Here is an 18,888-nt window from a genome sequence, read left to right on the forward strand (position 1 = left end):
TTTCAGGGTGCAAAGTGGGAGAAGCCCAAACCTACACTAAAGTGCACTATCCCGAAGAATGTAATTCTCCCCAAAGTAAAAAGGTTCTTTGAACAGGCTGTAATTCTCTTCTTTCTGGGCCGGGTGCCCCCTGCAGAGGATGTTGGACAGTGGTTGAACACAGTGCTTGCAGGTTTACATGTAGAAGGTGTTTACAATGTAGCTTGTGGTTTTTATGAAGTGGTGCTAAAGCAACCTGATTTCAAGCAAGCCTACAAAAGGCTAAGGCTAATTTAAAGTATGCACGGCGAATGCGTCATTTTTCCAGTCGGGCTAGCAACAGTGAATTTGCGCTCTGCTGACGGCGAAAGATGTTGAGGCCTTTGGTGTAGTGGGACGCCCTATTGAGGTGCTTACTTCCCTAAGATTTCTTGGGCAATGGCTAAGAGGATGGAGAGAACTGAGCTTTGCAATCTCAGCCACAAGAGAGAGATGAAGATAAGCTTGTAGATAAGCTTCACTAATGAGATGGGACTACTGTTAATACAGAATGATTAAGCTAATGATAATGCAATGGTAAGATTGGAGAGGTTCATGGGAGGATGGCTCTGATACCATGTTAGAGCTCTGGTCTAATGTTGTGAGAGGTGGCATTCGGGCTTTGCACGGTGATATAGATATGATGGTTTCTTAACCATCTCTTTTCTCTTATTCATGATGATGAATGCACCTATGAAATGTGTATCATACAATGTACAGGGTTTCTGTTCCTCTGATAAATGGTGACTTGTTTGGGAATATGTACATAAGATGCATCATGATATCATGTTTTTTCTAGAATATGACCAGCATGAATTTGCTGGCAAGACAGGTTTCTTTGGTGGTTACTGTATATACTATGTTGGCTTGAGTTCTTTCTCTGGTGTTTGTGTGTTGGTTAAGCAAATTTTATAGCCCGCAGTGGCTTATAAGGACCCAGATGGTAGATTGATTGTTTTGCAGTGCATGCTCAATGGGGAGCTCTATGAGTTTGGCTCTGCATATGCCCCTACAGTTTCAGCCCATCGAACTCATTTGTGGCATTTTATGAGTGGGTATCCTTGGTCGTCCAATGCGCTTATCTGTGGGGATTTTAGTAACTCTCCTTCTCCTCAAGGCAACACTCACGGTCATTCACATATGCATGCTTTTGAGAAAGTGGCATGGAGAAATGTCGTGGTTAATCTTGGATTGAGAGATTTATGGGCGTCCACTTCTCTTGATAAGAGAGGTTTTGCTTTTCATCATAATGCGCACTCGGATTATCGTGCAAGCTTGGATCGTTGGTATCTCTTACATGCGGATCATGTTGACACTTTTGCATGTCGTGTGTGGATTGATTACTCTTTTAACCTTTCTGATCATGCATGGGTTTGGGTGGGTTTGTACTTTGATATGCCTCTTGATGAGATTTCCTTACTCCCTAAACGGCTTCTATTGTGGTGAACAATTCCTATCTCTCACATGCATTGTTTTAGGATATGACTATTGATGTTACTGACGCCTTACAGGCTGAAATGTATGAGAACATAGACATTGCATGGTATCATTTTGCTGCCTGTATGCAAATGGTTATCAATGACTATTGCAAATGGTATTTGGGGGATGAAAGACAATGTATATATATATCAGCTGAAGAATATGGCAAATGGTATTTGTCTTTCATCCCCCAAATGATATTTGGGGGATGAAAGACAACACATATATATATATCAGCTGAAGAATATGTAGTAGTTTCTGGAGGAGGCCAGTCATTCTCACATGCTATCTCGGCAAGAGGAGGATCATATTGTCTATGCAAAGCATGTGTTGGCTTCTTGACATATATGGATAAGCTCATTGAGGCTGGCAGATTACATGGCTTTGTCTCCTTGATGGTCAACATTTGGTTCAAGCATATGCCGATGACTCTTTCTTTTTTCCGCAGAATATGCATCAGATCTGCAATGTCTCATGAGCACTTTGCATATGTTTGGATTGGCAGCAAGTCTTTTTATCAATTTTAAAAAATCAACACTATTGCCTCTTAATGAAGTTCAAAGGCACATCATTCTATGGCCTAGGCAAATCATACCACCTACACAACATGTCAGACGTTTGGGATATCTTGTGGGATGGAATCTTTCACTTCGTGATGCTACAGATTGGGTGCCACAAAAATTGGAATATTGGAAACTCTCTACTTGGTTGCTTCATGTCAGTTTGTGTCACTCGCGCTGGTGGCCGGGAGGGCCTTTGACACACTTGTTGATACCATCAATGCATATTAAAACATTTAAACATGGCCACAGCCTCAACACATATCCATCAGCACTTTGCATAAAACATAAAGCTGGACAAAACATCCACAAATGCTGAAAATGGAGCTTGCACATGTGACACCACATAGAGGCCGGAATGGGCCGACCCCCCCCCCCCCCCCCCCCCTCCCCCCCTTGGAGTATTTTATTACCCAAGGAGAATAATATCATGTACAAGCTTTGAGGGCCTTACTCTCCCCACGGGAGATGCCGGATTATCCATATACAAATGCCATAACACAGCCCAACACGAGGCAACCAAGCCGGAACATAGGCTGTAGAAATGCCGAGCCAACAATATAATCCTTATACCTCCGTGTGGGTACTGATTCTTCCCCAAAAACCACGGGTCTTCATGCAATAGAGCTGGTACAGCAAGTACAACTCTCCATTCAGCCGGTACAACAGGTACAATGGTTGGTACAGCAGGTATGGTGGTTGGTACAGTAGGTACAGCAAGTATAAATGTTGGTACAGCAAGTACAGTGGTTGGTACAGCAAGTACAGAAGCTGGTACAGTTGGTACAATGGGTGGTACAACAAATACAGAAGCTGGTACAATCGGTACAATGGCTGGTACAACAAGTACAATGGCTAGAAATCATAATAAATGATTAAATACCCTTGCCTTCAGTCATAGTTGTTTCTCGTACGCGTACGAACCTATTCGTACGTACGAGTCGTACGGTACGATACCGTACGAATTCGTACGATATCGTACGGTACGAGTTAGGTTTTTTTTTTTTTCTCCCAAAATTTTTTTTTCCTTGAAAAAAAATTCCAAATGCAAAAAAAAAATAGAAACCCTGCTGTACGAAGATCCCAAATGCTCGCAATACTTCGCAACTTTCGTGTCCACTCAGTATTCCATATGGGGTTGTGGAGAGACCTAAAAAATCTGGCGAGGTAGACTGGTAGTGTACACTTGATTGGTAGGATGAGAGAATCTTGCTACATCACTTGGGGATCCCTGGTATAGGTAGGCTAGACAATTAGATTCTCAAGTTATGCACAAGGGAGAACATTTGGACATGGCCATTTTGATCTAGAGAGGAGTCCCTAAACTTATCACCCTAGATGCACTCCTCGTATTTGTGCAAGGATGGTCCCTTAGTCATAAACGCTACACTGGGAGACCTTTGGTATTGCATTACCCATCCAGGTTCTTTTTTGGAGACAATCGGGAGATCCAACCGGGAGAGACACATATCCATGTACTGGTTTCTCAAGCACTGTAGACTCCTCCCCTCCCAACCTTCCCTCACATTCAAGCTTGAAGCTCCATAGCTTGTAAGTGTAAAAAATAAAAACCGTATTTTATCGTACCGTATCCCAAAATTTCATATCGTACCGAATATTCCCGTACGGTATCGTACCGTACCGTATCGTATTTTCGTACCGTGACAACTATGCCTTCAGTATCTCTTCGCGATGGAAGCCTCCAAAACAATCCCCAACAGCCGGTATTTTTCATGAACATCCTTCAAGAGAGAGAAAGAGAGTAGCCATCATTAGGGAAGCCTTCAACTGTGGTAGAGGCTAGTGTGCAGCAAGAGAGCCTCCATTAACGAAGAGAGAGGGCTCCAAATTATAGATTTGGGCCTCCCATGAGCTAAAATGGCAAGAGAAGGCTACAATGACAAGTGGAGAGCCACACAATAGCTGAAGTGACAAGTGTGAGGCCACTTGTCTCACTTTGATCCATTTTCTAACAAGTGTCAGGCCACTTGTCTCACTTTGGTCCACTTTCTTGCCACATGTCCCAATCTAAGAGATGGGTCCTTCCATAAACTTTATCTCTAAAAATATCCTAACTGGTAGACAGTCTGTCATAGGCACTTTGCCAACTCTTGGTATCTGCTCAATTCCAAATGTAATGACGCGACAGAATTTCCATCGGAGTCAGGCCAAAAATAGCAACTCTCCTAAATTTTAGGAGTGTGGTCCTTTGTATTCTAGGATAATCCCCCATTCCCAAAGCTTGTACTTTCCAAATATTTAGACATCCTTGAGTCCACCAGACCTCTTTTATACTGGGAAATTTCCAGGCTGGTGACATCTTCCCAGCTTCTTAAAAGTTGTCCGTAACTTTAAGCTTGAAGCCATATATTCAAGATATAATCATGTCCCATCACGTGGGCGAGACGAGACAGTCTCAAAAATCCAATATAACTGAAGAATCCATGTCCCAAAGAAATGGGTGAGACTAAATAAGTCTCCATAATACCAATATCAAAATCATGTCCCAAAATAAATGGGCGAGAATTCCATGGAAGAATAGTGATTCTAATATGGCTTTAAAAAATAAATAAATCCATGTCCCAAATAAACGGGCAAGACAAAACAGTTCCATAAGTCCAGATATCATAATCATGTCCCAAGTAAATGGGTGAGACAAAATAAGTCTCCTGCCAACAAGCCATTGGTCCACATGACCCTTGGCATAGACATAAGTCCCGTGCCAACCAGGCGTCATGTCCACTTTACCACTTGCACTCCATGTTGATACTCTGACCACACACCTTGGATGAGAGGTGGGCTCAAGTAACAAGATAAAACAATCACTCACAGGCATAGATAACCTGGTGTTCCGTAAGCATTTCTGCTACACATAGTTAAAAGGCATTTCGGCCACCAATAGTTTGTAGGCATTTCGGCCACAAACTCACACTACCCTCTAAAGTGCCCATGTTCCCTTCCATCTGCTCTCTATTGTTCCACCTAGATATGGTAGAAACAATCTTCAAGAGAGCACGTAGGACAAGAGAACACTACACACGATATGTTGTGCTCGACACTACCCTTTGAAGTGCCCATGTTCCCTTCCATCTGCTCTCTATTGTTCCATCCACACATGGTAGAAACAATCTTCAAGAGAGCACGTAGGACAAGAGAACACTACACAGGGTATGTGAACAATGAGTTTCATAAGTCCAATGCATCCCAAATAAAGGGAGCCATAAAGAATAATCCATCCTAGTAAAAAGGAGTCATAAACATAATCCATAAACCTGGCCCCCTCTCCCTGCTCGCGTTGCTGCACAGCGCCCTCCTTGCCTGCTCGCCCCCTCGCCTTCCCCTCATTCCTTGCCCCCCCGCCTTCCCTGCATTGCCCGCCGCCTTTTTTTTTTAGCCCCCCCCCCCCCCCCTCGCCTGCATTCGTTGCTGCGTCCCCCCCCCTTCCGCCTGCCTTCGCTGCCACCGCCTTGCTCTGCTCGCCGCCTTCCTCTCCTTCGCGCCTCCCCCCCTTGTCTTCGTGCCCTCCTCCCCTCTGCAGCGCCTCTTCCCCCCCCCCCCCCCCCCCCCCCCCCGCCAGCTCGCTTTCCTCCCCTCCCTCTTGCGCACAGTCCCCGCCCTCCCCCCCCTTTTAGGTTTTTTCCTTCGCCTGCCCCCCCCTCCCCCCCCCTCCCTCCTTTTTCTTGCTTCCGCCCCTTGGGGGTTTTGTTTTCCTTTTTTGCTTCGTATTCCGCCTCTCTGTGTGCAACTCGGTTCCAGCAGGATCCCGCCTTCGCCTCGCCTTCGCTGCAGCTTCAGACTCTGATGGAGGCTCCTCCCGCCCCGCCTCAGAGGGACTCATCCGCAGCCCCCTCGCCCACCCCTGAGGACACCCCCATCAGGCTTTCTCTTTCGCCAGAAGAGGAAGCGAGCCTCACCGCAGAGGTGGAACGCCTCCAGGCTCATTCCACCATCTGTCGTATAGTCGGCACTCGCCCCAGCAGAGGGGAGATCAGGGATCTTCTTTAGGCCCGCCTTCTTGCAGATGTGGGGATGTACAGCTCCTGGGCCGGGGACATTATCAGATCGAGTTCGAGGCCGCCCAGAGCGTTGCCAAGGTCCTTGCCATGAGTCCCCTTGACATCAGGGGTGCTCGGGCTTTCTTCAGACCTTGGCAGCATGGATTTGACCTAGTAGCGGCGGAGCAGGGAGAGCGCCTCTTCCATGTTACAGTTTGCTTCCCTGGACTCCGCCGGGAGTATCTTCCGCTCCTCTCCAGGCTCGGAGCATTGGTGGGCTCGGTAGTACTAGAGACTGGCCCCTCAGCAGCTTCAGTGGTGGCCAGAGCAGCTCGGCTACTTTCGGTCAGAGTGTTGGTGTCTGACATCTCCTCCCTTCCTAAGGTCATTCAGCTACCTAGGATAGGGGGGGGATGGATAGATTAGAGAGTGGAGTTCTCGGGGCTCCTGAATCAGTGCTTCATTTGCAGGCAGGTCGGTCATCTGGCCAAGGCCTGCCCTCATAGGAGACCCCGACCCTCACCACAGCAGCAGGCTACTGATGGCCCGCCCACAGATTCGGCTCGGCAGGCTGCCTCCGGGACACCTGCTCAGGCCACAGAGACCTCGGAGTGGCAGCCTGGACAGGGGCGCCGCCGAGGGAGACAGCCACAGCAGCACGCCTAGAGACTGCTGCAGCAGCAGCCAGTCTCAGCCTCACTGGGTTCCCGTGAGGAACAGCTTTTCTCCCCTCCAGGAGGAGACCCCCGCGGCGACGATCGAGGACCAGGAGATGCCAGCACCCCCTCCTTCACCCCCCCCACCCCCGTCCCCTCCCACCGCCTCGCTTCCACCATCGCCTCCTCCCGTCTCCGCTCCGGTTTCGGCAGCGGCTCCCTCTCCACCCCCCTCGCCTCCCCCTCCTCCCCCTCCGCCCGCCTCACCTTCCCGGGAGGCCCTGGCAGTTCCCTGGCGTTCATCTGTAGTCCGGAGAGCGCTGAGCACTGACCTCGCTCGAGCATCACAGAGGAGACCTATGCCGATTAGGGCTTCACAGATTACATCTATCCGCAGTCGGCTGAGTCGCCTTGGCATTAGACAGTGCTCGGAGGCTTTTGATTATACCTTCACACGGCTTTTTGGAGCAGAGGGCCCCCATGAGCCAGCACCCATCCGAGTTCATGTAGCGATACCTCCGGCCCGCGGGGAGGAGGCACTAGACTCAGCGGTGGCCTTCTCGTTCCCTCTATGTGGCCCTTGTGACCGGGAGTGGACTCTAGAGCTCGCTCTCAGCACTTTGAAGACTCAGGCAGTTGAGTTTTCTCATCACATGAGCGATTTGGAGGTGACAGATGTGATAGGCCGACTTTGGGAGTTGGCTCATTTTTTCTTGGATCGCGGGAGTGTGGATACCTCAGGGATTCGGCATTTGGTCGTGCGTATAGTGGCAGACTTAGCACGCGACCCTGGATATGTGTGTATACACGAGGTTGCTCTGTCAGAGCGGGAGGCAGTCGCCATGGGCCACAGCCACTGGCGCCTGATCCGGGATTCTTGCAGTACACCGGGTGGGCAGATTCGCAGCCGCTCGGATGGGGACTACTCTCCATCCAAGCCGCTTGCGAAGGCCCACCGTACGGCTGAGACAGCATCCACCTCAGCAGGGTATCCATGAGGATCATCTCATGGAATGTACAGGGCCTTGGCGGAGCACACTTTATACGCTATCGTGGTTGCTTGAGGTAGGAGCTTCAGAGATGCCTGGTTGGTGGCAACATTGATATTTTGATGATGCAGGAGCACCACTTGGGTGAGAGCAGGATCCGGAGATATGGTTCGGTGATGCCTGGTAGATGGGACACTTTTTGGTCTGTAGGGTTTGGTCCTTTGGGTGGACAGGGAGGAGTATGCATGGTCATTGCAGATGTATGGCGGCAGGCCATTGTGGATCGAGGGATCATTGTGCCTGGTAGAGCACAGTATGTCATTCTGAGGATGCATGATGAGCTATTGGGTGTGCTCAACGTCTATGCGCCCAATCATGCTAGTGCCAGAGCAGAGTTCTGGACCCAGGTTACGGATGCATTGCCAGAGGCGGCACATTGGTGTGTCGGGGGAGACTTCAACATGCTTGAGGACCCGGCAGATAGGGTGGGAGGCAGTCATGTTACAGTGCACGGCACGGAGCTTGCAGCTTGGGACCGGTTTTGCATGTCACTGAGGATCACTGATGCATGGCAGCATGGGGCTTTCTCCCGGTCTCAGGATAGTCTTAGTTTCTCTCGGTCGGATCGCCGGCAGGGAGGGACTAATCTATCACGGATTGATCGCTTTTATGTGGGCGACTGGTTAGGGGAGCGAGGGGGCTCCGTCGGCATTCTCGCTGGCACCTCATTTTCAGATCATGCGCCAGTTATATTGACATTGGAGGAGGAGACACGGGAGCCCAGCTTGCAGTTGAGGATCCCAGAGAGGGTACTTACAGATCCCAGTCTCGCTGAGGACATTGAGAGGATCTGGCATGATAGTCAGTGCTCTGACCAGGATGCAGCGGGCCAGTGTGCCCAGGGACTCACCGATCTTAGCTCTTTTCTACACGCTGCAGCTTTGACACGGCTGGGAGAGATTCGCGAGCAGGAGCATCGGCTGAGACGCAGCCTTGCTTCGCTACAGCGCCTTCAGGAGCAGCAGCCTGCATGTGAGTGGGTGGCGTCCCAGCTGAGCCAGGCACACCAGGAGGTTAGAGAGGTAGAGGAGCAGAGACATGAGTTTTACTATCGTTGTCAGGCCTCTCAGTGGACGCAGCTTGGTGACAGAGTGACTGGGGAGTTTTTTGAGATCACTGGACCCCGTCATGCGCGAGCAGGAGTCCGCCAGCTTGGTAGACCGGATGGATCGGTAGCTACTGAGCTCGGGGAGATCAGAGCCATTGCCACTGCATTTTATAGAGACCTGCTTTCAGCGGAGCCAGCCACTGAGGATCGAGATGTTTGCAGACAGACTGTGTGGGCCCATGTGCAGAGGAGGGTCACAGACCGTATGCGTACAGTTCTAGGTGCGCCTCTGTTAGAGATTGAGCTTGCCGAGGCCTTGAGGGTCTTGCCGCGACATAGTTGCCCAGGGGAGGACGGACTGACGCCGGCCTTTTTTATGCGCTATTGGGACCTTTTGGGGCCAGGCCTCCGCAGGGGCTTTCAGCATGTTTTGGACACTGGGGTGATGCCGCAGAGCTTTTCAGAGGGCTTGATCTATCTTATCCCCAAGGGGGAGGGAGTATCAGATGATATTCGGCATTGGAGGCCTATTACGATCCTCAATACTGTCTACAAGGTCTTAGCAAAGGCCTTGAGTTTGAGGATCCAACCCTTCCTGGGGGAGTTGATTTATGCTACTCAGACAGGATTTGTCAAGGAGCGCAGTATCCTTGACAACATCTTTACTTTTTGGGAGGCGACGGCCCGAGCTAGATTTCTTGGCGAGGACTTGGTCTTCATAGAGTTGATTGGGGTTTCTTAGAGGGCACTATGCTTCGCCTGGGCTTTGAGCCAGGATGGATCAGAGGGGTGGCGGCTCTGTATTCCACAGCTCGCAGCCAGGTGCTGATTGCAGGAGGACAGAGGCCGAGTTTTGAGCTGACCAGATCAGTCCGTCAGGGGTGTCCCCTCGCCCCTTTTCTTTTTCTCTTCTTTGCGGAGGCTATGAGCATGTATTTGACGACAGAGGAGGTTGGTTTGAGAGGACTTCAGCTCCCAGTCCGGGGGGAGGACCTGCTTGATGCTGAGTTTGCAGACGACACGGGCTTATTTTTGCATGGCCAAGAGGCCAATCTTCGTCGGGCAGAGCAGTCGCTCCAGGTTTTTAGTGCAGCTTCGGGAGCATTGATCAATTGGCGCAAGACAGTGGCCTTTTGGATCAGTAGTGCTCCCACTCCGGCATGGAGCCCGGACCCCGGTTTTAGATGGATTCCTCCAGGCACAGCAGTGCGGTATTTGGGATGCCAGATTGGCCTAGATTTGTCACCTGAGCAGCAGATTGCCCCGCTTCTTCTGAGCATTCGGAAGAAGCTTTTGTATTGGAGTACAGCTCGACTATCCTTGGCTGGGAGGGTGGTGGTGGCAAATCAGGTGCTGTTAGCGACCATGTGGTACATTACGTCTTGCTGGATTTCTCGAGCTCTTGCATCAGCCAGGTACAGAGGCTGATCAGGAACTTTCTGTGGTCTGGGCGGGACGGTCAGCCAGCTCGGGCAAAGGTTGCATGGGCAGTTATTACACTTCCGCTGGCTCAGGGAGGTTTGGGCATTATAGATCCAGTCGATCAGAGTAGAGCCTTATTGGGGAAGCTTATTGTTCGGGGGTTGCTTCCAGGCGCTGAGCCTTGGAAAGAGCTCCTCTTGCAGCGGCTGCAGGCTCGGGCGCCCCCAGCAGGGGGTACTTGGGCACCAGAGATTCGCTGGATCTTCATATAGAGATGAGGAGGACAGCTCTCAGTAGAGGATGGGAGGACAGATTTGCTTTGAGTATCCTGAGGGCTTGGGAGCTGCTGAGACCGGGGCTCTCTCAGCGACCTCCTTCTTGTGTTGAGGAGCGGGCCAGACAGCCGCTCATCTGGAGCCCAGCGGTTCGCATGGCGCAGGGTCATATGTTGGGTTCTCGGCCTCGTCTAGCCTGGGGACCTTTAGCGGCAGGCCCAGCTCGTAGTTTTGGAGACTGGCAGGCCTTCTGCAGTCTCCTAGAGGAGATCCAGGTGGAGAGGCTGAGTCACTTCAGAGGGGGGTTGATTATGAGGGATGATATTTAGGAGGCACTCACAGAGGAGTGGTTCACGCCTCTCGAGCCAGTGGCCCCACGGTGGATGGGAGCCTTTACATAGTTGGAGATCTTGATTGCAGTCAGCGCTTGCACTGAGGATGGCAGTTGCCTCTACTATGAGATTCAGGATGAGGGCAGACTCCAGAGAGTGGAGGTGGAGTCGCCTTTGGTTGCAGAGTGCACCTTTCTGAGGATTCGGGTAGTGGCCGCCGCTTCTCGGAAGTGGCATATTGACCCTGACCCTGCAGATGTGCTCCCGGATTGGCGCATATGGGCATATGCAGCGCGCTCCTTGGCCCAGCTACAGTAGGACCCCGGGGAGTACGAGTGGCATGATCCTTATGCATCCCTTGAGGCCACAGAGATTACCTTTTTCCAGTATACTGTTCGGCTGGGGCGGCATATTTTGACGGCGAGGAGGACGGTCTCTCCAGCGGCAGCGGGGCATTGGCGGCTACAGGGACTCTCACAGGAGTTCCTAGAGGATTTTTGGGCTCGGCTTTGGGCTAGTCGACAGGCCCGCAGGATCTCGACTTTTCAGTGGGGCTGGTCGCCCACATGGGCTCAGCAGTTGGCACTTGGCTTGTTTACAGCGGTCTTCCGGCGGCCTGCGTCCGATGCGGCCACCCTATGAAGACACAGAGACATTGCCTTTGGGATTGCCCTCAGGCGCAGCAGATTTGGCTGCGGATGCTGCGTATTCTGGCTCCCCTCTCTCCTGAGGGTATGTTTACGTGGGGTGCCGCTGCTTGGTCGACCTCGTCAGGGCCTGCGATGGGCTATGAGATGGAGCAGGGCAGTCAGGCCATTAGATTTATTAGGGGCCAGCCTCGCCTGGTTCCGGCACCGGATTTCTCGTCCGCCAGCTGGACACAGGAGAGGGATTTACGATGGGAGCTCCTCAGCAGCCTCACCATCTAGTTCACCTGGAGGGCCCGGTGCTTCACGGCCTTTGAGGGGAGATTGGAGCCACCGGCAGAGATTGTACGGGGGATTTGGCAGGAGTTGATCCACACCCTGCGAGGACAGTACGACCGCATCCGGGGAGACTCGGATGAGGCGATCTTGCGGCACCAGGCCTTTCACACCGCTTGGCGCTGTGGCCCCTTCTACACCTTACACACGGGATCCCCTCGTTGGCACTACAGGCCACTTGTTTGGCTCTTCCCCCCCCCTATTGTATGATTTAGCCTCTCAGTCCTTTGTGCTGATGCTTGTATTTTGCAGCACTTAGGGAGAGTCTCCCGGGCTACCATGCTGTATTCACTGCTCTTTTTCTCTTATGAGCAGGAGAGATTTTTTGTAGCCCTACGGGCGTTTTTATATAACTAATGAAAGGATCTTTTCTCGGAAAAATAAAAATAAAAATCCATAAACCTGAGGATGGATCCAAATCTCTAGAAAAGAAGTCCAAGAATCCATAGACCTGTATACCATACCTCTTACCACATACTCCGTGCTAACCACACACCTTGGAGTAGAGGTGGACTTTATCCATAAAAGCATCATATCCATGAGATATCCAAAAATTTCTTCTCTATAAACTCGAACAGATTCGTCCATAGAAATTGCTTGTGAAGCCCAATATCTATATAAATCTCGTCCAAGAAAGAAATCTCCATAGATATAATCCATCCCAATAAAGGGAGCCATAAACAATGTTTCCCTGAAACCATCTCAAGGCAAACAACACCACCTTTCTCCTTGCATGGCTATACAAGGGTTAGTGAACATAAAAAATACTTCATAGTAAATAGCCAAAGCACCAACTTTGCAAACTCAAAGTATACTTAACTTTTCTTTGCCAAGTTGGTCATGAAGCCAAAAAAAATATCTCCTCACCATATCCTTAAGAGATCCCGAGATATATCTCCATATAGCTTGCTTGTAAGCTTGATAATATAATCCACAATATCCATATGGAAAGAGTGCTAAACGTGTGCACATAAAGCCAACTTCACACTTCCAAGATAAAATTTTGTGAATTCATAAATCCTTAGATCAACAAGCTGTCTACTGCTCATGCTCTTGCTTCATAAGCTATGAAGTGGCTGGCCATGCTTAACAGCAATGATGGTAAGTGTGGTCCCCACTTGAGATCTTTTCTCTTCCTTATTGATAAAAGGAAGCCTCCGCTTCCAAGGAAGCCTATGCTCTGATACCAATGTAACTCGCAGCGGTGCCCGGGGAACTAGGGCCTTTGACACACTTGTTGATACCATCAATGCATATTAAAACATTTAAACATGGCCACAGCCTTAACACATATCCATCATCACTTTGCATGAAACATAAAGTTGGACAAAACATCCACAAATGCTGAAAATGGAGCTTGCACATGTGACACCACATAGAGGCCGGAATGGGCCGACCCCCCCCCCCCGCCCCCCCCCTTGGAGTATTTTATTACCCAAGGAGAATAATATCATGTACAAGCTTTGAGGGCCTTACTCTCCCCACGGGAGATGCCGGATTATCCATATACAAATGCCATAACACAGCCCAACACGAGGCAACCAAGCCGGAACATAGGCTGTAGAAATGCCGAGTCAACAATATAATCCTTATACCTCCGTGTGGGTACTGATTCTTCCCCAAAAACCACGGGTCTTCATGCAATAGAGCTGGTACAACAAGTACAACTCTCCATTCAGTCGGTACAGCAGGTACAATGGCTGGTAGAGTAGGTACGGTGGTTGGTAGAGCAAGTACAGTAAGTACAAATGTTGGTACAACATGTACAGTGGTTGGTACAGTAGGTACAGTGGCTAGTATAGCAAGTACAAAAGCTGGTACAATGGATGGTACAACAAGTACAGAAGTTGGTACAGCAAGTACAAAAGCTGGTGCAAGGGCTGGTACAACAAGTACAATGGCTAGAAATCATAATAAATGATTAAATACCCTTGCCTTCAATATTTCTTCGCGATGGAAGCCTCCAAAACAGTCTCCAACAACTGGTATTCTTCATGAACAGCTTTCAAGAGAGAGAGAAAGAGAGTAGCCATCATTAGGGAAGCCTTCAACAATGGTGGTAGAGGCTAGTGTGCAGCAAGAGAGTCTCCATTAATGAAGAGAGAGGGCTCCAATTTATAGATTTGGGCCTCCCATGAGCTAAAATGGCAAGAGAAGGCTACAATGACAAGTGGAGAGCCACACAATAGCTGAAGTGACAAGTGTGAGGCCACTTGTCTCACTTTGATTCATTTTCTAACAAGTGTCAGGCCACTTGTCTCACTTTGGTCCACTTTCTTGCCATATGTCCCAATCGAAGAGATGGGTCCTTGCTCCGAGTTAGAGAACTTCTTGAAAAAGACACATAGCTGCACCGAAATGCCCTTCTTGCCCTTGCATAAAGGAAAAAGTGATGTATCTTCTTTGGTGTTGTCCACAGACCAAAAGTTTCCTTTGCCAAATTTCACTTTTTCTTCGACTCAAATTTCCAGGGTATTCCTTCTCTAGATTTTTTGGGCTCTTTGGTAGGTGGCCTTCTACATTGAATCATGCACAGCCCTTTCTAATCTGAACTTGACAATGTGGTATGCAAAAAATCAGTTGGTTTTTCATTTCGTAAGGATTGCACGATATCCCTACTTTTGTCAGTCCTTGTGTCAATCCTTGTTGGATTCCATCCACATTGATGATGGCCAGCTGGCTTTGTTTTTTGAGTGCTTTTAGCTTATGTGACTGCTCTTTAAGAAGCTTGCCCTTTTTTGAGGACTTCTTTCTTTGTGTAGTGAAGCAATATAACATAGACTTTTACAAAAAAAAAAGGGGTGTGTGTGTGTACTTTCTTCTTCCACCGTCTTTCTCTCATTGAGATGGCATTGTGGCTCTGGCTTCTCTTCAAATTGGACACAGTTCCTCCATATCCTGAGTTTATGATTCCCATAACTAGGCATGGGTAAGCATTGTGCGTAATCTGGATAGTGCTGAATATATCTTTGGCTTTGCGCCCACTACAACAACTTGTTTTACATGGATGAATCCCTATGTCTGTGTGTGAATTCTCCTGTTTGGGGGAAAAAGTTGAATATTTACTGTTTCATTACAACAAATGGGCAACTCAAATTAATCAACAAAACAAATAAAGGTTGAATCTTCTTTTCAACTTACAGTTCAGGATGTAAGCATTTCTGTTTTGTACTTTTGTGTTTGATTCACAGGAAGTGAAAGGTACAGGAGCAGGCCTTGCTGCAGCAGCTCTAATTGCTATGGTAGGAACTGTTACTGCATTTACCTCTCTAGCAGTTAAACTTATTTTACATGCTATCTAATCCTAGTGGTGATTGCTTATTATCTTTTTGGGGTCGGTATTTATTGGTAATCAGCATACATAAACGTGCAATGTGCATATATAAGTACCTACATATAGGTTCTCACCGGTGGTGGTGTCTAAGGCAAAAGCCTCATGCTTGTCCTTTCCTCCGGACCTCATTGGCAGGCAAAGTCTAAAGAGAGAGAGAGAGAACTTGAGAGAGGGAAAGAGAGCTTGAGAAAGAAGAAGAAAGAAAGAAAGTTGTATTAACGTCTACTAGAGGCCGAACTCGACCTATGAGACAAATCAATGTACAACTGTCATTGTCTTCTGGATGTCCAGAAAAAAAAGAACAAAATGAACATGAAATAAACTATGAAAGTACTCTTTTAGTGGGGGGGTGTGATGGATGGAGCACTACTGCTAGAGGCTCAGTATGCAACCTATATGCGCGGGGTATACAAGAATGCAATGTAGATCTGTCTAGCTCCAACCAGTACCATGATGGGGGTGTAATATGTGATACATAGGTGATGGCGAGGCAAAAATACCTCGGAGCATGATCTCCGGGTGTGAGTGTCAGTGAGCTAGCCGCTCCTGGATATGGTGCTGATGTCGAGCCCGTATCTCTGTGATCTCCCTCTGATGTAGTTTGGGAGATAGAGCCTAGAGGGAGAGGCTAGACCCTAGCCTCAAGGTACTAGGTAGTAGGCCCTAGAGGGCGGGACTCGTGAGAGGGAGAGAGGTAGGGGAGAGAGAGAGAGAGAGCTTGAGAGCTTGAGCCTTGAATCTTGAGCTTAAGTCTTGAGAGAGAAATGAAATGATATATTAACGTCTCTAAGAGGCCATAGTGGCCTATGAGACCAAAACTGAGAATACATCTGAAGTTGGTGTCTCATCAAAAAGAACAACTAAATGAGACTAAAAAGTACAATAAACTGATTGTCCTTCAGTTATAAGAACATAACTGTAAGACTCCGAGATGATACTGAGTAGAAAATACTGGAAAATACTGAAAAATGTATATTAGGTAGATCCATGTATGCTGATCAGTTGAAGTGTGCCCTCTCCTTAGATCAAGTATCTCCGCCATGGGGCTGTCTAGAATGGAGAGGTCGTAGAAGTGAGGTAGGCGCCTCCGATGCCGAGCAATAATGGCTATGATTTGGCGATGGTGAGGATGCCGTGGTCGAGATTCTGGTGGGCGTGGCCGACGAGCACGACATAAGATAACTGCTCTATCAGTGGTGACTCCCTGGGAGCGTGGTCGGTGCCTTGATGGCCCAATGGAGGAGGTATCAGGAGGTGTGTGGGCTGGGTTGTTGGTGCTGGTGCCGAAGAAATCTGTCAGGGTCCTCTGTCTAGGTACATCATGGCTCGGCCTCTTGTCTGCCAAGAGGGTCTCTGTGTGTCTCCTGAGCTCAAGTAAAAATAATCCCAGGCATCTCTGATCCTCAAACTCCATGACCCTACGTAACGGCCCAAAACCCTCTCGGAAGAGGTAGTGATATCTCCCTCGGATCTCATAATAGACTGTACATCGGCAAATGTAGTGTTCCTCTGTCTCTACCTCCTGGTAGCATAGCTGATAAATGCAGTCATCCAAGATCTGTTGCTCATATCGCCCTATCTCAATCCGCAACTGGTGTGATGAGGTCCGGATCTGTCCAATGGCAGAACGTATCCCATGTGATAGGTGTACATCCATGTACGCCGGGCGCGGGTGATAAAATCATCTGGTGAGAGGCGTAGAAAATGGCTCTTGTAATGAGCCATTTTCGTGCTGCCCAAGGGCTCAAGGGGGCTAGTCCATGTCGTCTCTGTGTCCACTCTGATGATATCCATCCTGATCATGCGGTTTTGCTCTGAGCGGGTGAGATCCAAAAATGGACAATCCAGACTGTACTGAAAGGGTGGTAGTGCCTCTATCCGCAAACCATGTAGGTCAAACCATGATCTCATCTGAGCGTACCAACAATGAGTATCTCCATCCTCTGCCAACTGTATGGATGAGGTCAATGCCAATCGGGAGTACCTCTGCTGAGGGAGCTCCCTTAGCCGCTGTAAAAAGGTAACTGCCTGGAATAGGGCCTCGGTTACTACTGGTGGGGCACCTAGCTCAGCCCGAACAATCTCATGTGGTACTGATGATTTGATACGAATCATGCGGACAATCATCATAATCAGTGGTCTCTCCATTTGCCTCCATCCCTCATCTGTCCCTCTCTGAGATCTGTGATGTATACTGGGAACCCAAATTGGAGCTCCGTACAGGGGGGTTGGTGTGACAAGCGTATCAACAACTTGGTGCGTGGCTCCTGAAACTGTATGTGTGCACACTGCCTCTCAAGTGTCCCCAAGGCTGCATGCCCTCGAGCTAATCTAGCTGCTGCTGCCTCCTTCAGGGAGAAACACGGTCCTATGAAAGTAACTCCCAAGTAGACATATGACCTGACGTACTCTACCGGCTCCCCTCGGAAAGTGAACTAAGGCTCTGATCTTGTCACCCATGCCTGTGTGGTGTTAAACACCATAACCTTGGTTTTCCCAAGGTTCACTGTTAGATCTATATCCGCACAGAAAGCCTGTAATGCATCCAGGTGTCTTTGTAATCCCTCCGGAGAGTCTGAGATTAGAACAATATCATCAGCATATAATAAGATGGGTATCAACACCCCTGCGAGGCATGCCCCTGGGCCTCCCAATCTGTCTACATAATCAGAGACCGCATCAATGTGCAATCCAAAGAGGGTGGGCGATAGCGGGCATCCCTGCTTCACCCCTATCGTGCTGGTTACCCTATTAGATAGTCCGCCTGGAGCTCAGACTCTGCCTGTCATAGACTCATACAAAGCATATATCCCCCATTGCATATCCTCGGGTACCTCAATGTCATGCAATTTGTGCATAAGCCTGGCACGTGGTACAGTATCGAAGGCTTTGTGGAAGTCCACAAAGCAGCAGTATATCCTTCTCTTCTGTGCCCTGCCCTCTTCAATAAGTGCCCGAAGTGTCAGTATGTGATCCAAGGTAGTAAATCCTCTCCTGAAGCCAGCCTGTCCATGTGCTCGATGATCATGCCTCTCTGCCCATCGGCTCAGCTCCTCCAATATAGAGCCATATAATTTGGCCAAGTAATGACCATGGGGTCCCCACTCTTAAAGAGTGGTACAATGATATGCTCTGTCTAGCTTGTCGGGAAACCCTCACAAATGGCACGGTTAAACACATGTACGATGAGCAGAGCCAAAGTGTCTCGTGCATATGAGAAGTGCTCTCCAAGTAGCCCATCACGATTCTGTGCCTTTCCATTCTGTAACCTGTCTATCGCATCTAGCACCATCCGCATAGTAAAAAAAGTGCTGGTCGCCGGTCTAGCTCCCAGTGGAGGGGGGGTGGGGTGCTGTCCTGGTGCATCATATAGCTCTCTAGCATAAGTATGCCATGCCTCAGGTGCAGTAATCGGAGTACTAGGCTGTCTCTCTTGAAACATCTTCCATGCCCTCTTGCTGTCCTTCCCCAAGAAGAGTTGGTAGATCTCCTCCTCTAGCTTAGCCAGATAGGCTCGTTTCTTCCTCCGCACAAGGCGCCGAAAGATCATCGTGACCTGTCTATGCGTGTGAGACCCAATGGCAATCTCACGTTGTAGCTGTGCTCGTGTCTCACGACACTCATCATCATACCAACTGTTCTGTGGGGCAGTGCTGCGGGGGTGGGTGGAAGGGATCGTACTGCAGGGAAACGTGTATGAGGCGGATGCATGTAGTACACCTGCCAATCCTCTCGTG

General features: G+C 49.2%; 1 protein-coding gene across 2 annotated transcripts in view; it reads left to right on the forward strand.

Moving 5' to 3' along the window:
- LOC147641827 (dolichyl-diphosphooligosaccharide--protein glycosyltransferase subunit STT3A-like) overlaps positions 1-18,888 on the forward strand; it is a 96,585-nt gene that overhangs the window by 16,100 nt on the left and 61,597 nt on the right. For both annotated transcript variants that reach the window (XR_015266178.1, XM_086800074.1), the window contains exon 6: positions 15,009-15,059. Coding sequence is in view for 1 of the 2 variants with exons in the window: in XM_086800074.1 (XP_086656200.1) it covers positions 15,009-15,059 (51 nt within the window). In the remaining variant the exon portion in view is untranslated. The remainder of the gene's footprint in view (positions 1-15,008; positions 15,060-18,888) is intronic.

This window comes from Cibotium barometz, chromosome 1 (assembly GCF_041138505.1).
Source record: "Cibotium barometz isolate CiBa-2024 chromosome 1, ASM4113850v1, whole genome shotgun sequence".
NCBI classification, from domain to species: Eukaryota; Viridiplantae; Streptophyta; class Polypodiopsida; order Cyatheales; family Cibotiaceae; genus Cibotium; species Cibotium barometz.